This window comes from Euprymna scolopes, chromosome 12, assembly GCF_053919585.1.
Source record: "Euprymna scolopes isolate OS-2025 chromosome 12, ASM5391958v1, whole genome shotgun sequence".
NCBI lineage: Eukaryota > Metazoa > Mollusca > Cephalopoda > Sepiida > Sepiolidae > Euprymna > Euprymna scolopes.
The window spans coordinates 30,734,123-30,749,747 of record NC_136493.1 but is presented as its reverse complement, the minus strand read 5'-3'; the positions used below and the strand labels follow the sequence as shown (position 1 = coordinate 30,749,747).

Below are 15,625 nucleotides of genomic sequence, written 5' to 3'. Positions count from 1 at the left end.
CAATTTATATCTTTAAAATAATAGTATCTTTCTTCTTACCATAAATTGTCAGATAATTTAAATAAATACAACGAATGTGTTAAGTTTCATTTTATATATTGTTGCATTTTACATTTATTTATAAAATAAACGGTCTCTTCATTCTTATGAAAATATATGTCAGTTAAATATTCTGTAAATAAAACGAATCTCAATTTTTAAAAAATTTGCTCTTTTTTGTATTCTGTGATAAAGCGATTCCAACTAAAAAAAAAAAAAAAGGGATGAAAGGTGATAATGTATGTGCAAACATCTAAGTCTTAGTACATTATCTATAAAATAAATCTCACCTGTCTGTTTAAATGTAAGTATGTATGTAGGTTTGTATATCTCACAAAAACTTTTGACAGAGGCAACAGATTTTCACGAGATCGGTATCGCTTTCAGACGACAAATATTAAAAAAATTGGCTAAAAACATTAATTCCTTCACCCTCAACTGGGCACTTTTTTTTTTTTTTTTTTTTTTTATTATAGAGAGGGGTCGCTTTTTTCCCAATATTTTCAAAAGTCATTCCCTCTTTTCAAGTGACTAGCCTTAATTTAAACCTACGTCACTTCCAGTTTGGCAATGGATGCAACAGCAAAGACATTTTTTGTTTTTGTCACATTCTTTTCCTCCTTCACGGTACGGGTTCGAGCCCGCCTGACTACTACAACTTTTTTTTTTGGCTCAACACACCTTCAAACACTCGGCAATACCGGGCACTCAGGCTAGTTTTTTTTATATAAAAAAGACTTTTTAGCCCAAATCAAAACGAGCAAAAGTTATAGCCTGTCGATTAGAACTTATGCTTTAATTTGATTGTTTAATATAGTTAAATTTGTGTTCATTTTTGCATTAAATACGAATCTTTGTCAATGCCTAACTGTGTCGAACAGGTATAATACTTAGTTCGCTGCACCTAATCATAATAAAGGTTCATAGAATATTTCAGCCAGATCGGCCAAGTAGTTTATGAGCAAACTTCTAAACTAAACGTTGCATTGTGGTGACTAATCCCTGTTAATCTCCAACTGTGCATCAAATGGATACCATAATACTTTGTTCACTGCATATTATCATAAAGATTTATACAAAATTTCAGCCAGATCAGTAAGTAGATTGATTGGTTTGGTTATTTTGTTTTATGGCATATCAACCCTTTTTTGAGTTATTTAATACCAAATCCAGTTATTTTGGAAATAGTATTCATGTTGCATCCAGTTATTTTATAAAAGGTTTTTATTCTTCAAGCTTTTTGTGTCTTCAATTGCTAGTTTGTAGTGCTTGGTTTGGTTGTTTTATAGTGGATTTTATCGTCTTTGTTCTGTCCTGTATAACATGAATGAGTTTTGCAATGGGAGAGGGAAAAGGGTTACAGTATTAATTGTTTGGTACATTTGAAGTTAGGAAACCAGTCAGGAAGTGGAGGAAGCTGGAAATAGAAAGGGGAAATGAGAAGGAAAAGAAGGAAAAAGTGGTTTGTAGTTTTTGGTTTTGGTTTTGCAGAACATAATTAAGTTTTGCAAAAAGAAAGAGAAAAAACAAAAAGCATCAATGTTAGGTGCTTTTAGTCTCAGGAAGTCAATATCTTCAGACAGCCTGATCTGGTAGCACCAGCAATAGTTTGAGAAAAAGTGTAATGGATAGACAGACAGACAAACTAAGAGAAATATAAACTAGATAATTCTTCTCAAAATAGATTCATTAGAAAAGAAAAATTAATTCAAGCCAAGAATTACGGAGTAAAAAAAAAAAAATTGCTTACCTGCTACGACCATCAAAGGATTAGCGAAAGCCTTGAAGCCTGAATCAAAAAGCGGCCATTGCGTAATTTCAATTCGGTTCAACCAAGTGTCAAACATTGTTGCTCCGCCCTCGATAAAAAATCCCAGGATTACAGCAACATTTAAGTCTGTCGTGCAGGATTGTTGATACTTTCTCTCCACATGTTCGGGCATCAGCTCCAACGAGCATATCAGACGTAAAACTGTTACGGTGGCCGGAATAGCTAAAATCTGCATCACGACACGCAACACTAAGCTCCCAAAGGGAAATAACCCACAAATGTACCTTTGCACATTGGACGTAACAGTGGGGACAGAGTTCTGAAATACTTGACGTAGAAGAAGGGTCATGAGAACCGCAGTGATGACGTAGGCGATTGGTCCATAATAGTGTCGAAGTATACTGTGTTGGTACGATATCGTACAGGCTGTGATTGTGCAGAGGAAATCACCCAAGTACGAATGCAACCATTTTGGCGAGAAGATTGTGTTCAGTTTGAATAGCAAGACGTGTGCGATAACAACGAAGGCGTAGTAGATAAGGCAGTGAAAGAGTGGCAGGAGGCGAAGGAGGAGGAGAGGTTCGCGGCCAAACGCACTGGCCCAAACCTCTTGTGTATCCATGTCGATAGATGGAACCTAAAAGATACAATAAACACAAAATAAAAGGGTTTGCTTTGATTCGTTAGGTTATTAGATTAATTAAAAGCAGAAATTATCAATGATACAATAAATCAAAAAAAGGGTTTACTTTGGTTTGTTCAGTTTTTGGATTAATTAGAGCAGAAATACATTAATGCCGTGTAAAAAATGAAAAATAAAAATTTTTTTTTTAAATCACAAGAGAGTATGATATATCTTTATCATTACATTCCGTTTAATGTCTGGCATACGTTGAACAGTTTTAGTCTATCTCTGGCCAGGTCTTTATTCTTCTTTCTCTCAAGTCCATCCTTATCACTTTCTCCCATGTTTACCTTGGGCTTATTCTGTGAACTGAACATGCTACCTCAACTGTTCTACATCTAACTTTCATCCATTTTTTCAACCTGGCCACATAGAAAATTAAATATAATATTAATAGACATCTCGCTGCTCAACTCCCTACATAGTGTTCCCATAAATATGGTTCTAAATAGTAGCTCCTTATCCAAGCGGCAATTGTTTGAATATCAATGCTTCAGTTCAGTCTCGAATGACAAAGGATATCCCTATAGGAGCAGCTGCACATGTAATTGTGAGGCAAGGATTACACAATCTCTAACCTGAACACCTCTCCTGAATCGGCACTGTTTGAGTCCAGTGGCAAGGAGAAGTCCAGAACGACTGGAAACAATACTGAAATAAGCAGAGAACACATACAACATCTGGAACTCCCAAATGGTCACCCATTTAGTACTGACCAGGTTCAACATTGCTTAACTTCAGATAAACTTGAGATGAATGAGTAAAAATAAATACAGAACTGATGGGACAGATGTGTGTGTGTGTATATATATATATATATATACATATTGGAATATAGACATTTTGTCATTTATTTGTATATGCTCTGTAGTTATATTTAACATACATCGAGCTTCATGAATAAAGGATGAAATATAATTGAATAAGCATATTTTTTCCACAAACATATATATATATATATATATATATATGTATATATATATAAATAAATATAAATAAACACACACACCCAATGCATGTATATTAAAGTTTGTTTTTTTGTTGTTGTTTTTTTTTTAATAAATTTTCTTATTTTTATTTAATTATTATTTTTTTTTTGCTGGGAATGAGGCATCCTATGGATGTCAAACATTCGTCTACTATTTTCAGAAACTTCAGAAAATCGAGGGATTTTTTCAAAGATTCTAACATGCACACACACACTACTCTTTATCATAGAGTGGAGAATGCCGGAAAAATGGAAACATGAATAATCGACAAATACGAAAAATAAATCAATTCAAAAAATGAGGGGGGGGGGGTATAATTAATATTTCGCCCATTATAAGTTGAACAGTTTTGTGAATAAAATGGACGAAATATTAATCACCCAAAAAATGTTTTTGATTTGTGCGTTTTGTTATTATCTATTTTTCCATTTATTTTGTTTGACTATAATCCATACTTTTCAACATAATTAGGTACATAGATACTTATCAGTGTCAATGCTAGAGGTTCATACCCCACCTCACTTCCCCGCCCGTCTACCTATGATACACCTCCTCTCCCGCCCACTACGAGACTAATCTCTGTAAACAAAGCAATGTGCTAATTTGTATTTAATCATCTGATATCTCATAATTAGTTATCAGCAACCTATACCTTACAGTATGGAAGCACCTTACAGTATGGAAGCACCTTACAGTATGGAAAAAATATTAACTTTTTTTCCATAATTCCAACTGAATATAAAAAATATGAAGTTGTAGTGTAAAGCGTATATTTTCGAAAACAATACAAATGCAGCAACGTTTTGTTTTTGTTTTAAACTGTGTTGCTGTTAAAAACGATCATCTAATTTTTTTGTGACAACATTTTAAGGATACAATGAATAAAACCAAGACATCCAGAGCGCAGCTTAATTCATACCCCCCCTCTTCCATCCTCAAGCTTGGGATCCTTACAGCAGGGTAGGCTGGGAAGAAGGTCAGAGGTAGTACAGAGTGCCAGTGATAATAATATATAGTTTGAAAGACAAAATAACACCATATTCATGATCGGGTTAACGTCTGTTTTACATGTTAGCTTGTGTTGGACGGCTTTTAGAATTTGACTTCCAAAATAACCTATCTCTGACCAGGTCTTTATTCATCCCTCTTTTAAGTTCATCTTTATCACTTCCTCCCATGTTTTCCTTAGCTTTCTCCTTGGAATTGAACTTGCTACCTCAATTGTTCTACATCCACTAATCCAAGAACTCTCACCCATTCTTTCAATGTGACCATACCATCAAAGTCTCCTATTCTGCATGCATCACCCTGTAACTGTTCAGATCTAATCTTCCTTTGAGATTATGAGAATGATATCTGCTACCAGAGCAGTAACAGAAACTCGTAATGAAGCGAGCGACCAACATAAGATATTGTTTGACAGAAACAGCTTACCTTGTACACATGTATAGAATCAAGTTTATTGGCGGTTTCAACTTGTGGAGTGCTTCATTCCAGTCTCCAGATAAAGTTCGGTCAAGACTAAGCTCGTCTGTAAAACTCACGCTACACATCCATCAATTCTCTCTATGCCACATATATAGGGGCACACAAGAATTACCATCAAATTTGAGAGATGATCACCAGTTTATTTGCAAGAAGTTCAAGACAATGAAAACGGATGACAACTCAGATGTGGAGAAAGTATATTTGGATGACGAAGCTATTGAACTTGTTCAGAAATTTTGTTACCTTGGTGATACCACTGGAGCACAGGAAGAAGCAGGTGCTAGAAGTATTAGGAATGGATGGACGAAGTTCAAGGAACTTCTGTCATTACTAACTAGCAGAGCGTTACCACTGTTGACCAAGGTTAAGAATCTATCAGGCATTTGTACACAGTATGATGATATATGGAAGTGAAACCTGGTAAATGAGGGTTGAGGATATGCGTTGCATGGAGAGAAATGATATAAAAATAAGGTTGATGTGTAATGCAAGTTTTAAATACAGGTTTAACTCTGATGATCCTGCTAAACCTACATTTCTGGAACATTTGTAACCCTCACTGGATCAGTCAGACATAGATGAAAGGTGTCCATAAAGTGAAGGTCAGGGTTAGGATATAAGGTGTTGAATATTATTGGACCATTTTTCGTTGATATGAATTTTAATGTTGATAAATATCTTAACATGTGTTATCTATTGGGACACTACGCCAGTAAGTAGAGATTATGTTAACTAGTATGAATTTTGGTAAGGGTCACATTAGTACATGTCAGGAAACCTGGCAGCAAATATAAATAGATCCAACTGTAGGTGCCATGATTGAAGCAAGGGGGAGGTCAAAGGTTAGTTCCTTAGACAAAACGCACTAGAAATGCAGGAGTCAAAATATAGATGACAGCTCGAGACTCTGCCCTTGCGTCACCATCATTAAGACTAAGTTAGCAAAACATCTTAGGAAAATTAAGTTAGAAATAATTTACATGGTCTCTCTCCCTCAAAGAGTAAATTATCTAAATAAAACCTTGAAAACCTCAGCAAATCTTCGTGTTTTCATGCACGAGTAGATTCATCTAAGTAAAACAGAAGATCAACAAACAAGAGAATCATGGTCCATGCAGGAGAAAAGCAACGCTCAAAAGAATGGAAGACTACCAACCGCACACATATGTATAAAAGAGATTTTATTTGAGTTATCGGGTTACTTGATCGCTCTCCGGCGAAAACGCACAATGCACAGAAAGTGTGTATTTATGTAAACGACGATGCACAAAATGATGGAGTTGTACAGAGATTTTTCCCATTCGACTCACATTACACATCCATATAATTGGCCCAACAAAAAAAACAAAACAAAAAAAAAAAAACAAACAAAAGCAAGGAAGAAAAATAAACAAAAGTAAACAAAAGTAAAAAAAAAAAAAAAAAGCAAAAAGGAAAATAAATATCTCCAACCTTATTTATGAATTAAAAATAATCCAGTGACAAAACTAAAAATGAAACAAATAGACGAGTTGTTTCACAGTCCATCAAGATGAAGAAAATGGAGGACCGAAGTGGACATTATATTCATGTCAAATTAAATTTGTGTGTTTGTGTGTGTGAGCGTGATTAGAGCAGAGTCTCCACAACTAGGGTTCCTTGGAACCCAAGGGTGCCCTTAAAAGCTTGTGAAGGATTTTTTAACAGATATAAATAGCCTGAGATTATTATACCTTTTCTCTCATGCATTTTTCATGTTTTATTTTTTAAACTAATTTTATTAATACGTGCACCAAAATTATTCCAGTTATTTTCGAATTGTGAATAAACTAGATGAAAACGATCCAGTTATTATGTGTTGGAAGTAGTTGTCAGAAAAATGTGGATTTTTTTTTTTGAATCATCGATAAATTTGAGGAAGACTTTTCATTTTTTTTTTTTTTTTTTTTTTACATAAACCGGTTATAAAAAGAAAAATATAGCTTGCATCATGGAGGAGAAATAAATAAGATTATAAAACATTTTCTCATGTAGGGGTTCCTTGAGACATCACTGTTATTGGAAGGGTCCTCCTCCCCGAAGGTAAAAACAAAAAAGAAGGGTTGGGAAACACTGAATTAAACAGTCAAGCTCAAAGCCAAGCAAAGACAAAACAATTCAGCAAATTTACAATTAAACGAGTTCGTTCACAAATATCAGTTTGATTAATCACGTTTTTTTTATATATATTTATTTACCAGTAAAAATCACAGGTATAAAAGAAGGAGGAGAAGGAAGAGGAGGAGGAAAGAGGGAGTGAGAGAGAGGAGAACGCGCATGTAAGTAACGCTTCAATAATCCTTTTGTTTTTTATACCGCAACAGTGACATTTCATGGTTTACTAGTTACTTTGATTTATACAGGGCGGAATGATTAAATTGTTGCCTTAGAAAAGACAACATGATTCCATTTCCGTTTGATGAAAATCGATTTTCTTTTTTTGTTGCAGACCATCTACTAGTTGGCCAGGTGTATACAATCCCAAGAGCGATAGGAGCCTTCTATCATGTCTGAAAATGACACAATGTTCAGTGAGCAAGATTGGAGATGCGCCGCTGTACAACTTATGCTCTCTACCAATCCAAGTTAGGACAACAGGACCATTGCCAGTACCCTCAAAATGCAAATCCAGATGGTTCAACGCTTGAGGGCACTGTTCAATGCATTGGACGGCCACGATTATGGTCTTTGGTATGTTTACAAGTGAGTGCCACATCATGCCACCTCACATCTTCAAAGGGCTTAAAAGTCAACACCAAAGTGTACCTGTATATGTTGAAGGGTGTAGTAATCCCCTGGTGTAATCAGGTGGTCGCTGGCAGACCCTGTGTATGGCAACAGAATTCAGCACCTGCCTACAAGTCCAAAGAGACCGAGGTTTGGCTTGAGAAGGACTGCTACGACTTTGTGTCCTTATCTAACTGACCCCACCTCCTCCACTGACCTGAACCTGCTGGACTACTTCATTTGGTCATATGTCGAGAACATCACTAACATGACCTCCCACAACACCAAAGCCAGCCTGATTGCCACCATCTGCCGAGTGTCTGCTGAGCTCCCACCGACGCTTGTGAAAGAAGCATGCTCCCAGTTCTGGACCTGTATAGAGGCAGTGATTGAGGCTGAAGTTTGCAAGGAATTCATCAGAGCACATTTCATTAAAATATTTGTAAAACAGGCATAGAGATGTGATATTGTGGTGATGAGCCAGAGGTCGGAGCTTGCCTGACAGTGCGAGACCTATTAGATTTAAGATTCTTTTTTGAACTCTAAAAAAGAGAAAGATTAGTGGTTGATGCATCAGCCAGATGTGGAAACGATACTCCATGCATGGACGAATTGTGGCTTTGTAAAGTAAAGAATGCTCTCCGGTGGTAATCCAAGCCACGATCAACCTTCCATTGTGTCAAACTCACAACTGTCCTCAACTGTTCTAGTAAGAGTCTATTAGGTATTTGTACACAGTATGATGATATATGGAAAGTGAAAACTGGCCAGTGAGGGTTGAGGATATGCGTTGCATGGAGAGAAATGATAAGAGATGAATGGGTCGATGGGTAATGCGAGTCTTAAGAGATATGCCGATATAAACCTGAAAAACCTACATTTTTGGAACAATCGTAATCCTCAGTGGATGAATTAGACGAAGATAAAAAGTGTCAATAAAGTGATGATGAGGGTTGCGATACTATCAATGGCGCACAACCTGCCTACCTCAGTCTTAGGAAGTAAAAGAGGAAAAACTATACGAAAAAAAAAAAAAGGAGAAAATAAGTTGATCAGCAGAACAAAGGTATAGGAATAAGGTTAGTAGACAGAAAATGAAGAGAAAGTTGTTCACCAAGGTACACAAAAGAAAGCTAAAACAGGATTGTTAATCAAAGTGTAACAGGTGACTGGGACAAAAGATCAGACATATACATCATATATTTAGGGTTAGTTTTACTGACAGTTTTAGGAGTTGCAGTGAGTTTTGTGACAGTTTACGACAGTTGGAGTTGGTTTACTCACAGTCTTAAGTTTGCAACAGTTAAAGAGTTTTCAGTTTGGGATAATAGAATGCAAATCATGGCTCGGAACAGATCAAGATATAGGCTGATGTAGACTGATGACAAAAATGCCTCGACAGACTACATAGATGTGAACCTTAACGATGGTGTCACATACACACCCAGAGCACAACAAAATGTGTTGGAATTCATATTTTCGGTATCTTCTCCTGTGTTTATTTTTATACTTGTAAGCCACTGTATGTGCCCCTTAGTAGTCACCAACGTGAGAGATGACAATATGGTCAGAAGAGAAGATGAAAAAGGAGACCACAGAAACGGAAACATTACTGTCAAGCAAGAGGTAGAACATTGGCTGCACGGGTGGTAGAATTATTATTGGACCATTTTTCTGTGAGATAAATTTTAATTCTGATAAATACCTTAAAAAATTGCACAGAGAGAATGTTCCATTCGTGCTTGAGGGTGGTAAGTTCCCAGTTCCATCTCAGCAAAATGGAACGCTATCTCCTTTAAATATCCATGCATGTCTGTGGGGAGATCAGCAGTTTCCGATTGCTGTGAGATGGCCTCCGAGATCCTCCTCAGACGTTACCCCGTTCCATTCTTACGTTTAAGAGCATTTGAATGTCAGGGTGCATAAGGAAATTACATAAAAGATAAATCCTCTTAAGCAACGCATCATCAACGCCGTTTTAAGCACAAGTCCAGCTGCATTTGAATGAGTTTTATATCCGTATCACCTCGCAATGTGTTTTCAGCACAATGGCAGTCATGCCGAGCATAAATAAGTGTCTTTCCGCATAGAAACGTTTATTTTCTACCTATCTATGAAATGTAAAGAATTTTATATAAGTATTAGGTTGGTGCAAAAATAATGTCATTTTTTGGCGTTCAACTACATGTCAAAAAACATTATTTTTGCACCAACCTAATAGTATGTAGTCAATAATCTTATATATATATATATATATATATATATATATATATTAGTGAATAATATAATGAATATATATATATATATATATATATATATATTAGTGAATAATATAATGAATATATATATATATATATTAGTGAATAATATAATGAATATATATATATATATATATATATATAGTGAATAAATGACAAAAAACTATATTCCAAAGTTCATGATGTTGATCATCTTATAATTTATTCCTTTAATTCAGTTGACATTTCCAATTCTTGACAGTATCTGTTTTGTAGCGCAAAATCAATCAATTATTATATCAACCAGTGAATCTATTATACCGTTAACTCATCAGAAGAAATAGATTTTCCATATATATAAGAAAATCAATTTAAACTCTGTAAATTAGAATTCACAACAATTATTCGACAAGGAATATAAGTTGAAAACTTAAAATTAATTTACAGAGTTTAAATTGATTTCCTTATATCAATGCTCTATCTCGAATATTGAGCTTTTTCATCTGGTTAGGATTGTCCTCTTAATATTAATATTATACTAGCTTTAAGTTTACAGAATTATTCAGTTTATAAACTTGAATTGTTTTAATATATATACGAGAAAATAAATAAATTGGTAAAGATATTTACTAGATTATAGCTTTGCGTGTCTGGATATTTTGCATGCTTCCTTTGTAAATCACACAATTTTTATAATTTTATTCTATACTAGCAGGTTGTCCGACATTGCCCAGTCATAAAATATAACTAAATATGATATTTTATGTAGATTTTGTATTTATTATTATAGAGCCAATTCCTTATTATATTGTACCCAATATATAATAGTGATTTCAAAAGTTAAAAAAAGGACTTAATCAGCTAGAATCGAAATCAAAACATTTAGTGCTTCAGCCTTAGTCATTATTGCTTAAACTATCATCAGACGGATAAGAAATAGTTAAAAATGAACTGACTTTATTGTACAAATGTATACATTCGCATGCATGCAAGATACACGTTTATTAGACTTTCAATTTTTTTTCAATTTTGACTTCTTAGCAGCTATTTTTACCAGCTTTTGTATATACAAGGTGATTCCATTTCTGTTTGATGAAAACTAGTTTTCTTTTTTTATTGCAGACCATCTACTAGTTCGCCATTTGTATACAAATTCCAAGAGCGACAGGAGCCTTCTATCAAACTGAAAATGGCACAATGTTCAACAAACAAGATCAGAAATGCGCCGTTGTACAACTCATGCTCTCTACCAATCCAATTTATGACAACAGGACCATTGCCAGCACCCTCAAAATGCATTGCTGGATTGCTACGAACAACAGGGATGTACCCAGGGTGATAAAAACAAAGTTTCTGGTCACAGTTATGGTTTTTAGTGTGATTTTATGTGAGTGCCACATCATGCCACCTCACATCTTCGAAGTCCGCTTGAAAGTCAACAGCAAAGTGTACCTGGATATGCTGAAAAGTGTGGCGATTCCCTGGTGCAATCAAGTGGCCATTGGCAGACTCTGGGTGTGGCAGTAGGACTTTGTGCCGGCTCACAAGTTCAAAGAGGCCGAGACTTGGCTTCAGAAGGAGTACTACGACTTTATACCCTTCTCTCACTGCCCCCTCCTCTCCTTCCCTGGACCAAACCCGCTAAACTACTTTGTTTGGTCATATGAGAACATCACCAACATGACTTCCGCAACACCAAAGCCAGCTTGATCACCGCCATTTGCCGAGTATTTGCCGAGCTGCTGCTGGTGCTTGTGGAAAAGGTATGCTCCCAGTTCTGGACCCGTATAGAGATGGTGGTTGAGGCTGAAAGCGGCTACATTGAATAGATGTCAGCTCTACTACATAATCAAGTTAACTGAATTGATTTTTTCAATAAGTTTTAAAATAAATCTGTAGTGTTGATTTCTTTAGAGCGACACTTTTATCATTCCACCCTGTATTAAATAACGGTGCATAAGAAATGCAATCACTTGACGTGTCTCATGCCACTCTGTGACTGTATCGGTAGCAGTGTCAGAAACCGACCTTAAGAATGCGTGAAAAAAAAAAAAAAAAAGAATAATTCGACCTCCTGTCTTTATAAGCTTATAACTACTTGAAAAATGTAATTCAAACCCTATTTTTTTTTTCAATTAAAGGAGCAAAGACCAAAATAAAAAAAAAAATAACAGGTTTAATAGCAAAATATGCAGCATTTGTTTTTTTTAAATCGGTTTTCTTTAAAAAAGATTTGAAGTAAATCAACAGAATTTTACTTACTTCGATTATAAAAAATTGATATAAATTCCAAAAAATCACTTACCTATAAAAAATACTATTCAATGTATAGTTCCAGTCTTCATTGTTAAGAATTTATCCATATTTATATTTTAAATATAAGAATTTTTTAAACGACTATTTGAAAAAGGCGCCATTACATAAACATTTTTACGTTCTTATCAAAACACTGGAAGTACTGGTTTGTTCTTGTTTAGAACTACGGATGGACAGAAGGAAGTAAAAACCACATGTTCACGTTAGCCGTCTAGCCTTGTGCGTGAAGAAAAAAAAAAACAGTCGAGGAATTTTTTTTTCTTTCTTTTCTCAAAGAAATACATAAATTTTTGATTTAATATATTTTAATTCTACTTTATTAAGTGAGTTTTTTTTTTTTTAAATATCTAAAAAAAAAAAAAAAAAAAAAAAAAAACATTGAATGAAATAGAAAAAAAATTGTCGTCAGCGTCCAATACTTACTGGACAATATAAGCAGAACATAGGCTTCCAATTAAAAAAAAAAAAAAAAAGGTTTTAAACTTTGGACTTTACAGGTAAATTTCCAAAATACACTTTTATATATTATTTATTGATGTTTTATCTTCAATTTTTGATATATAAAACTTTGGTGAGTGAATTAATTATTAAAATTTCAATAGACATGTCAAAATGGGGGGCGAGGGTGAATTAAAAAAAAAACAAAAACGTTTGTCTAAAATATTATATTCGGTTTATTGGATAGTGTGTTATATATATTTTTATCTTTACGTTTCCTTATAATTATATTTTTCTATACTAATTTTTTCATTATTTATACCTATAGAATTTTTTTTTTCTTTCCAGACTAGAGTTCTTAAACTAATTTATATAATATATATTTATATAACCTTGCTTATCTCTTCTGATGAAAAGCATTAAGCTTCGAAATACTAGAGTGTAAAGAGTTTTTCTTTTTTCTAATGGATTAGATGATCAATTATTAATTCTTAAACTGCCATCAGTTGGTTTTTATATATGTATAAGTTATGAAAATATATATTGCATTAGACTGACTACTCCTTACTAGAATGAAATGCGGAAAATTTTGTGTAGCTTAATTGCAATATGTATTTTCATAAATTACTACCTAGCTTTACTAGGCACTGGTTGAGTAAATACTGAAACTCGATACATAAAATATTAATATTTCCTTATGAAATTTTATGTGGATACATAAAATAATATAGATATATTTTAAACTTTATATAAACATGTTTTAAACGTACATATCCCTTATAATATTATCCAAATTGTTTCAAAGCATATACACACGTAAGAAAATCAAATAAAATAATGCACAAATAAAATAAATATATAAAAATAAAATAAGCAATAATTATTCTTGGATTGATTTCTTTTTTGGTCATTGGGATGCAACCAACCAACGAGCGCGCGCGCGCACACACACACACACACACACACACACACACACACACACACTTTGAAAACTGTTTTTTTCTGACAAGTCCATGGAAGGAAATATTCAGTGTTTACATAAAAATATTGATTGTTCTCTATGAACGTAACAGATTTGTGAATGTACCGATTTTTTTTTTTCTTTAGGAAAAAAAAAAAATCATTGATAAGATGAATATAACCTTGAACTTTGAAATATAGCAAAATTGTTGTTCATTTAATATATGCGGTGGGTAATATCCATTCAGAACGTATTGTGGTTATATGAGAAAATAAAGCTGTGTACGCATTATAAATGTTTCTTTTCTGTGTCTTATGTTATACATTAGTACATTAGGGGTCATTTCCTGTTAAAAGTTTATTTACTGCACCCATCTGAACATGATTTAAATGTGTATGTCTCGTCTAAATAACTAACGATGAATATCTAATATGGCCGACCAGACGGGTGATCAAAAAGTCAGATCGAGCGTACCGGAAAACGAAATGAGACCAAATTGACAACTGGCTTTATTTTATATTAGATATTCATCGTTAGTTATTTAGACGAGACATACACATTTAAATCATGTCCAGATGGGTGCAGTAAATAAACTTTTAACTCTAAATGACCCCTAATGTACTAATGTATAACATAAGACACAGAAAAGAAACATAATGCGTACACAGCTTTATTTTCTCATATAACCACCATACGCTCTCAATGAATATTACCCATAAAACTTTAGTCCCTTTTGAAGTAGTGTCCTCCGGCTGCAACGCACTTGTTGTACCATACCAACACTTTCTAGAATGCCCCATAGAAGTCCTCTTGTTTTAGTGTGTCAATGAACCTCGTCACAGCCTCTTTCATCTCAACTGTCTCGTAACAATAGCCTCTAAGGTTTTCTTGGAGCTTAGAGAATAACCAAAAGTCACAGGGAGCAAGGTCTGGACAATAGGGAGGGTGAGAAACTGTCTTGATGATGCCCATCTTGGTCAAATCGTCTGTGACAAGGATGTAGCACCCTTAGGACAAACTTTGCGCAAATTTTCCATATCTTCAGTTCCTCGAAAATCTTAGGAAGACCGCTATCATTGCAACATTTATAGGAGCAACCAGACTCGTTGAAAAAGAATTTCAAAAGCTACCCGACAAAATAAACCAAGTGCAAGAGAGATACAATCAATTGCACTTAAAGCGACGGTTAGTATCTTAAAAAGAGCTCTCAGTTGGAAGGTATGAGATAGTGGCGCTTACACTATTGGGTCCAGATTTTGTAGTCGATAAATGGAGTTTTCAGATTTAAAAAAAAACAAAAAAAACAATGGTTTCAACTGTTTTTTTTTTTTTTTTTCAATTCTAATAAGTTACAATCGTAGCTTTCAAATTATGCAGTCAAAATTACTTGAATATTACTGAAACAAAACAACTTTGTGTTAGCAGGTGAAAATTGCCGCCATCTTTAAATCAAAACGGAAAACTGCCTCCCTTTTGAATTGTTTGTTACGATCGTTTTCAAATTCTGTTTTTTATTTTCTTTAAGAAATAATGTTTTACTTTATCGATTTTCGTAATTTTGGGATATAATCTTAAAAATATGAGGAATACGTAGATACCATTGTTTTCATGTCAAATTCGGTCTTACAATTTCCGAAATTTTGTCCCAGTAGTTTTGGAGCGCCGCGATAGCAGCTGAATGTGCAACATCCGGTAGGATGTCTCATCCCCAAGGAACAAAATAAGAAAATTAAAAAAAAAATCTATATACGCTATAATATAAATAAAAATAAATTAAAAACAAAAACTTCTAAAACTTTAAAATATTTTCATAATTTACACGAAAACTATTGATATTAAATCGAAATGACTTGATTTTTTTCCCCCTGCTCTAAGTGTTGCAAGTTGCACCATTTCCAATCACAAACAACCATTGGATCCAGCAATATTGAGTAGTCTAGGACGAGTAATGTGATT

General features: G+C 34.2%; 1 protein-coding gene across 3 annotated transcripts in view; it reads right to left on the bottom strand.

Moving 5' to 3' along the window:
- LOC145291230 (aquaporin-11-like) overlaps positions 1 to 15,625 on the bottom strand; it is a 56,446-nt gene that overhangs the window by 9,034 nt on the left and 31,787 nt on the right. For 2 of the 3 annotated variants that reach the window (XM_080136825.1, XM_080136826.1), the window contains one exon: positions 1,790 to 2,447. In XM_080136825.1, coding sequence (XP_079992951.1) covers positions 1,790 to 2,432 — 643 coding nt within the window. In that variant the 5' untranslated portion in view covers positions 2,433 to 2,447. Of the gene's footprint in view, positions 1 to 1,789; positions 2,448 to 6,424; positions 7,149 to 15,625 lie in introns of those variants that run through there. The other variant, XM_080136827.1, reaches the window with a different exon arrangement.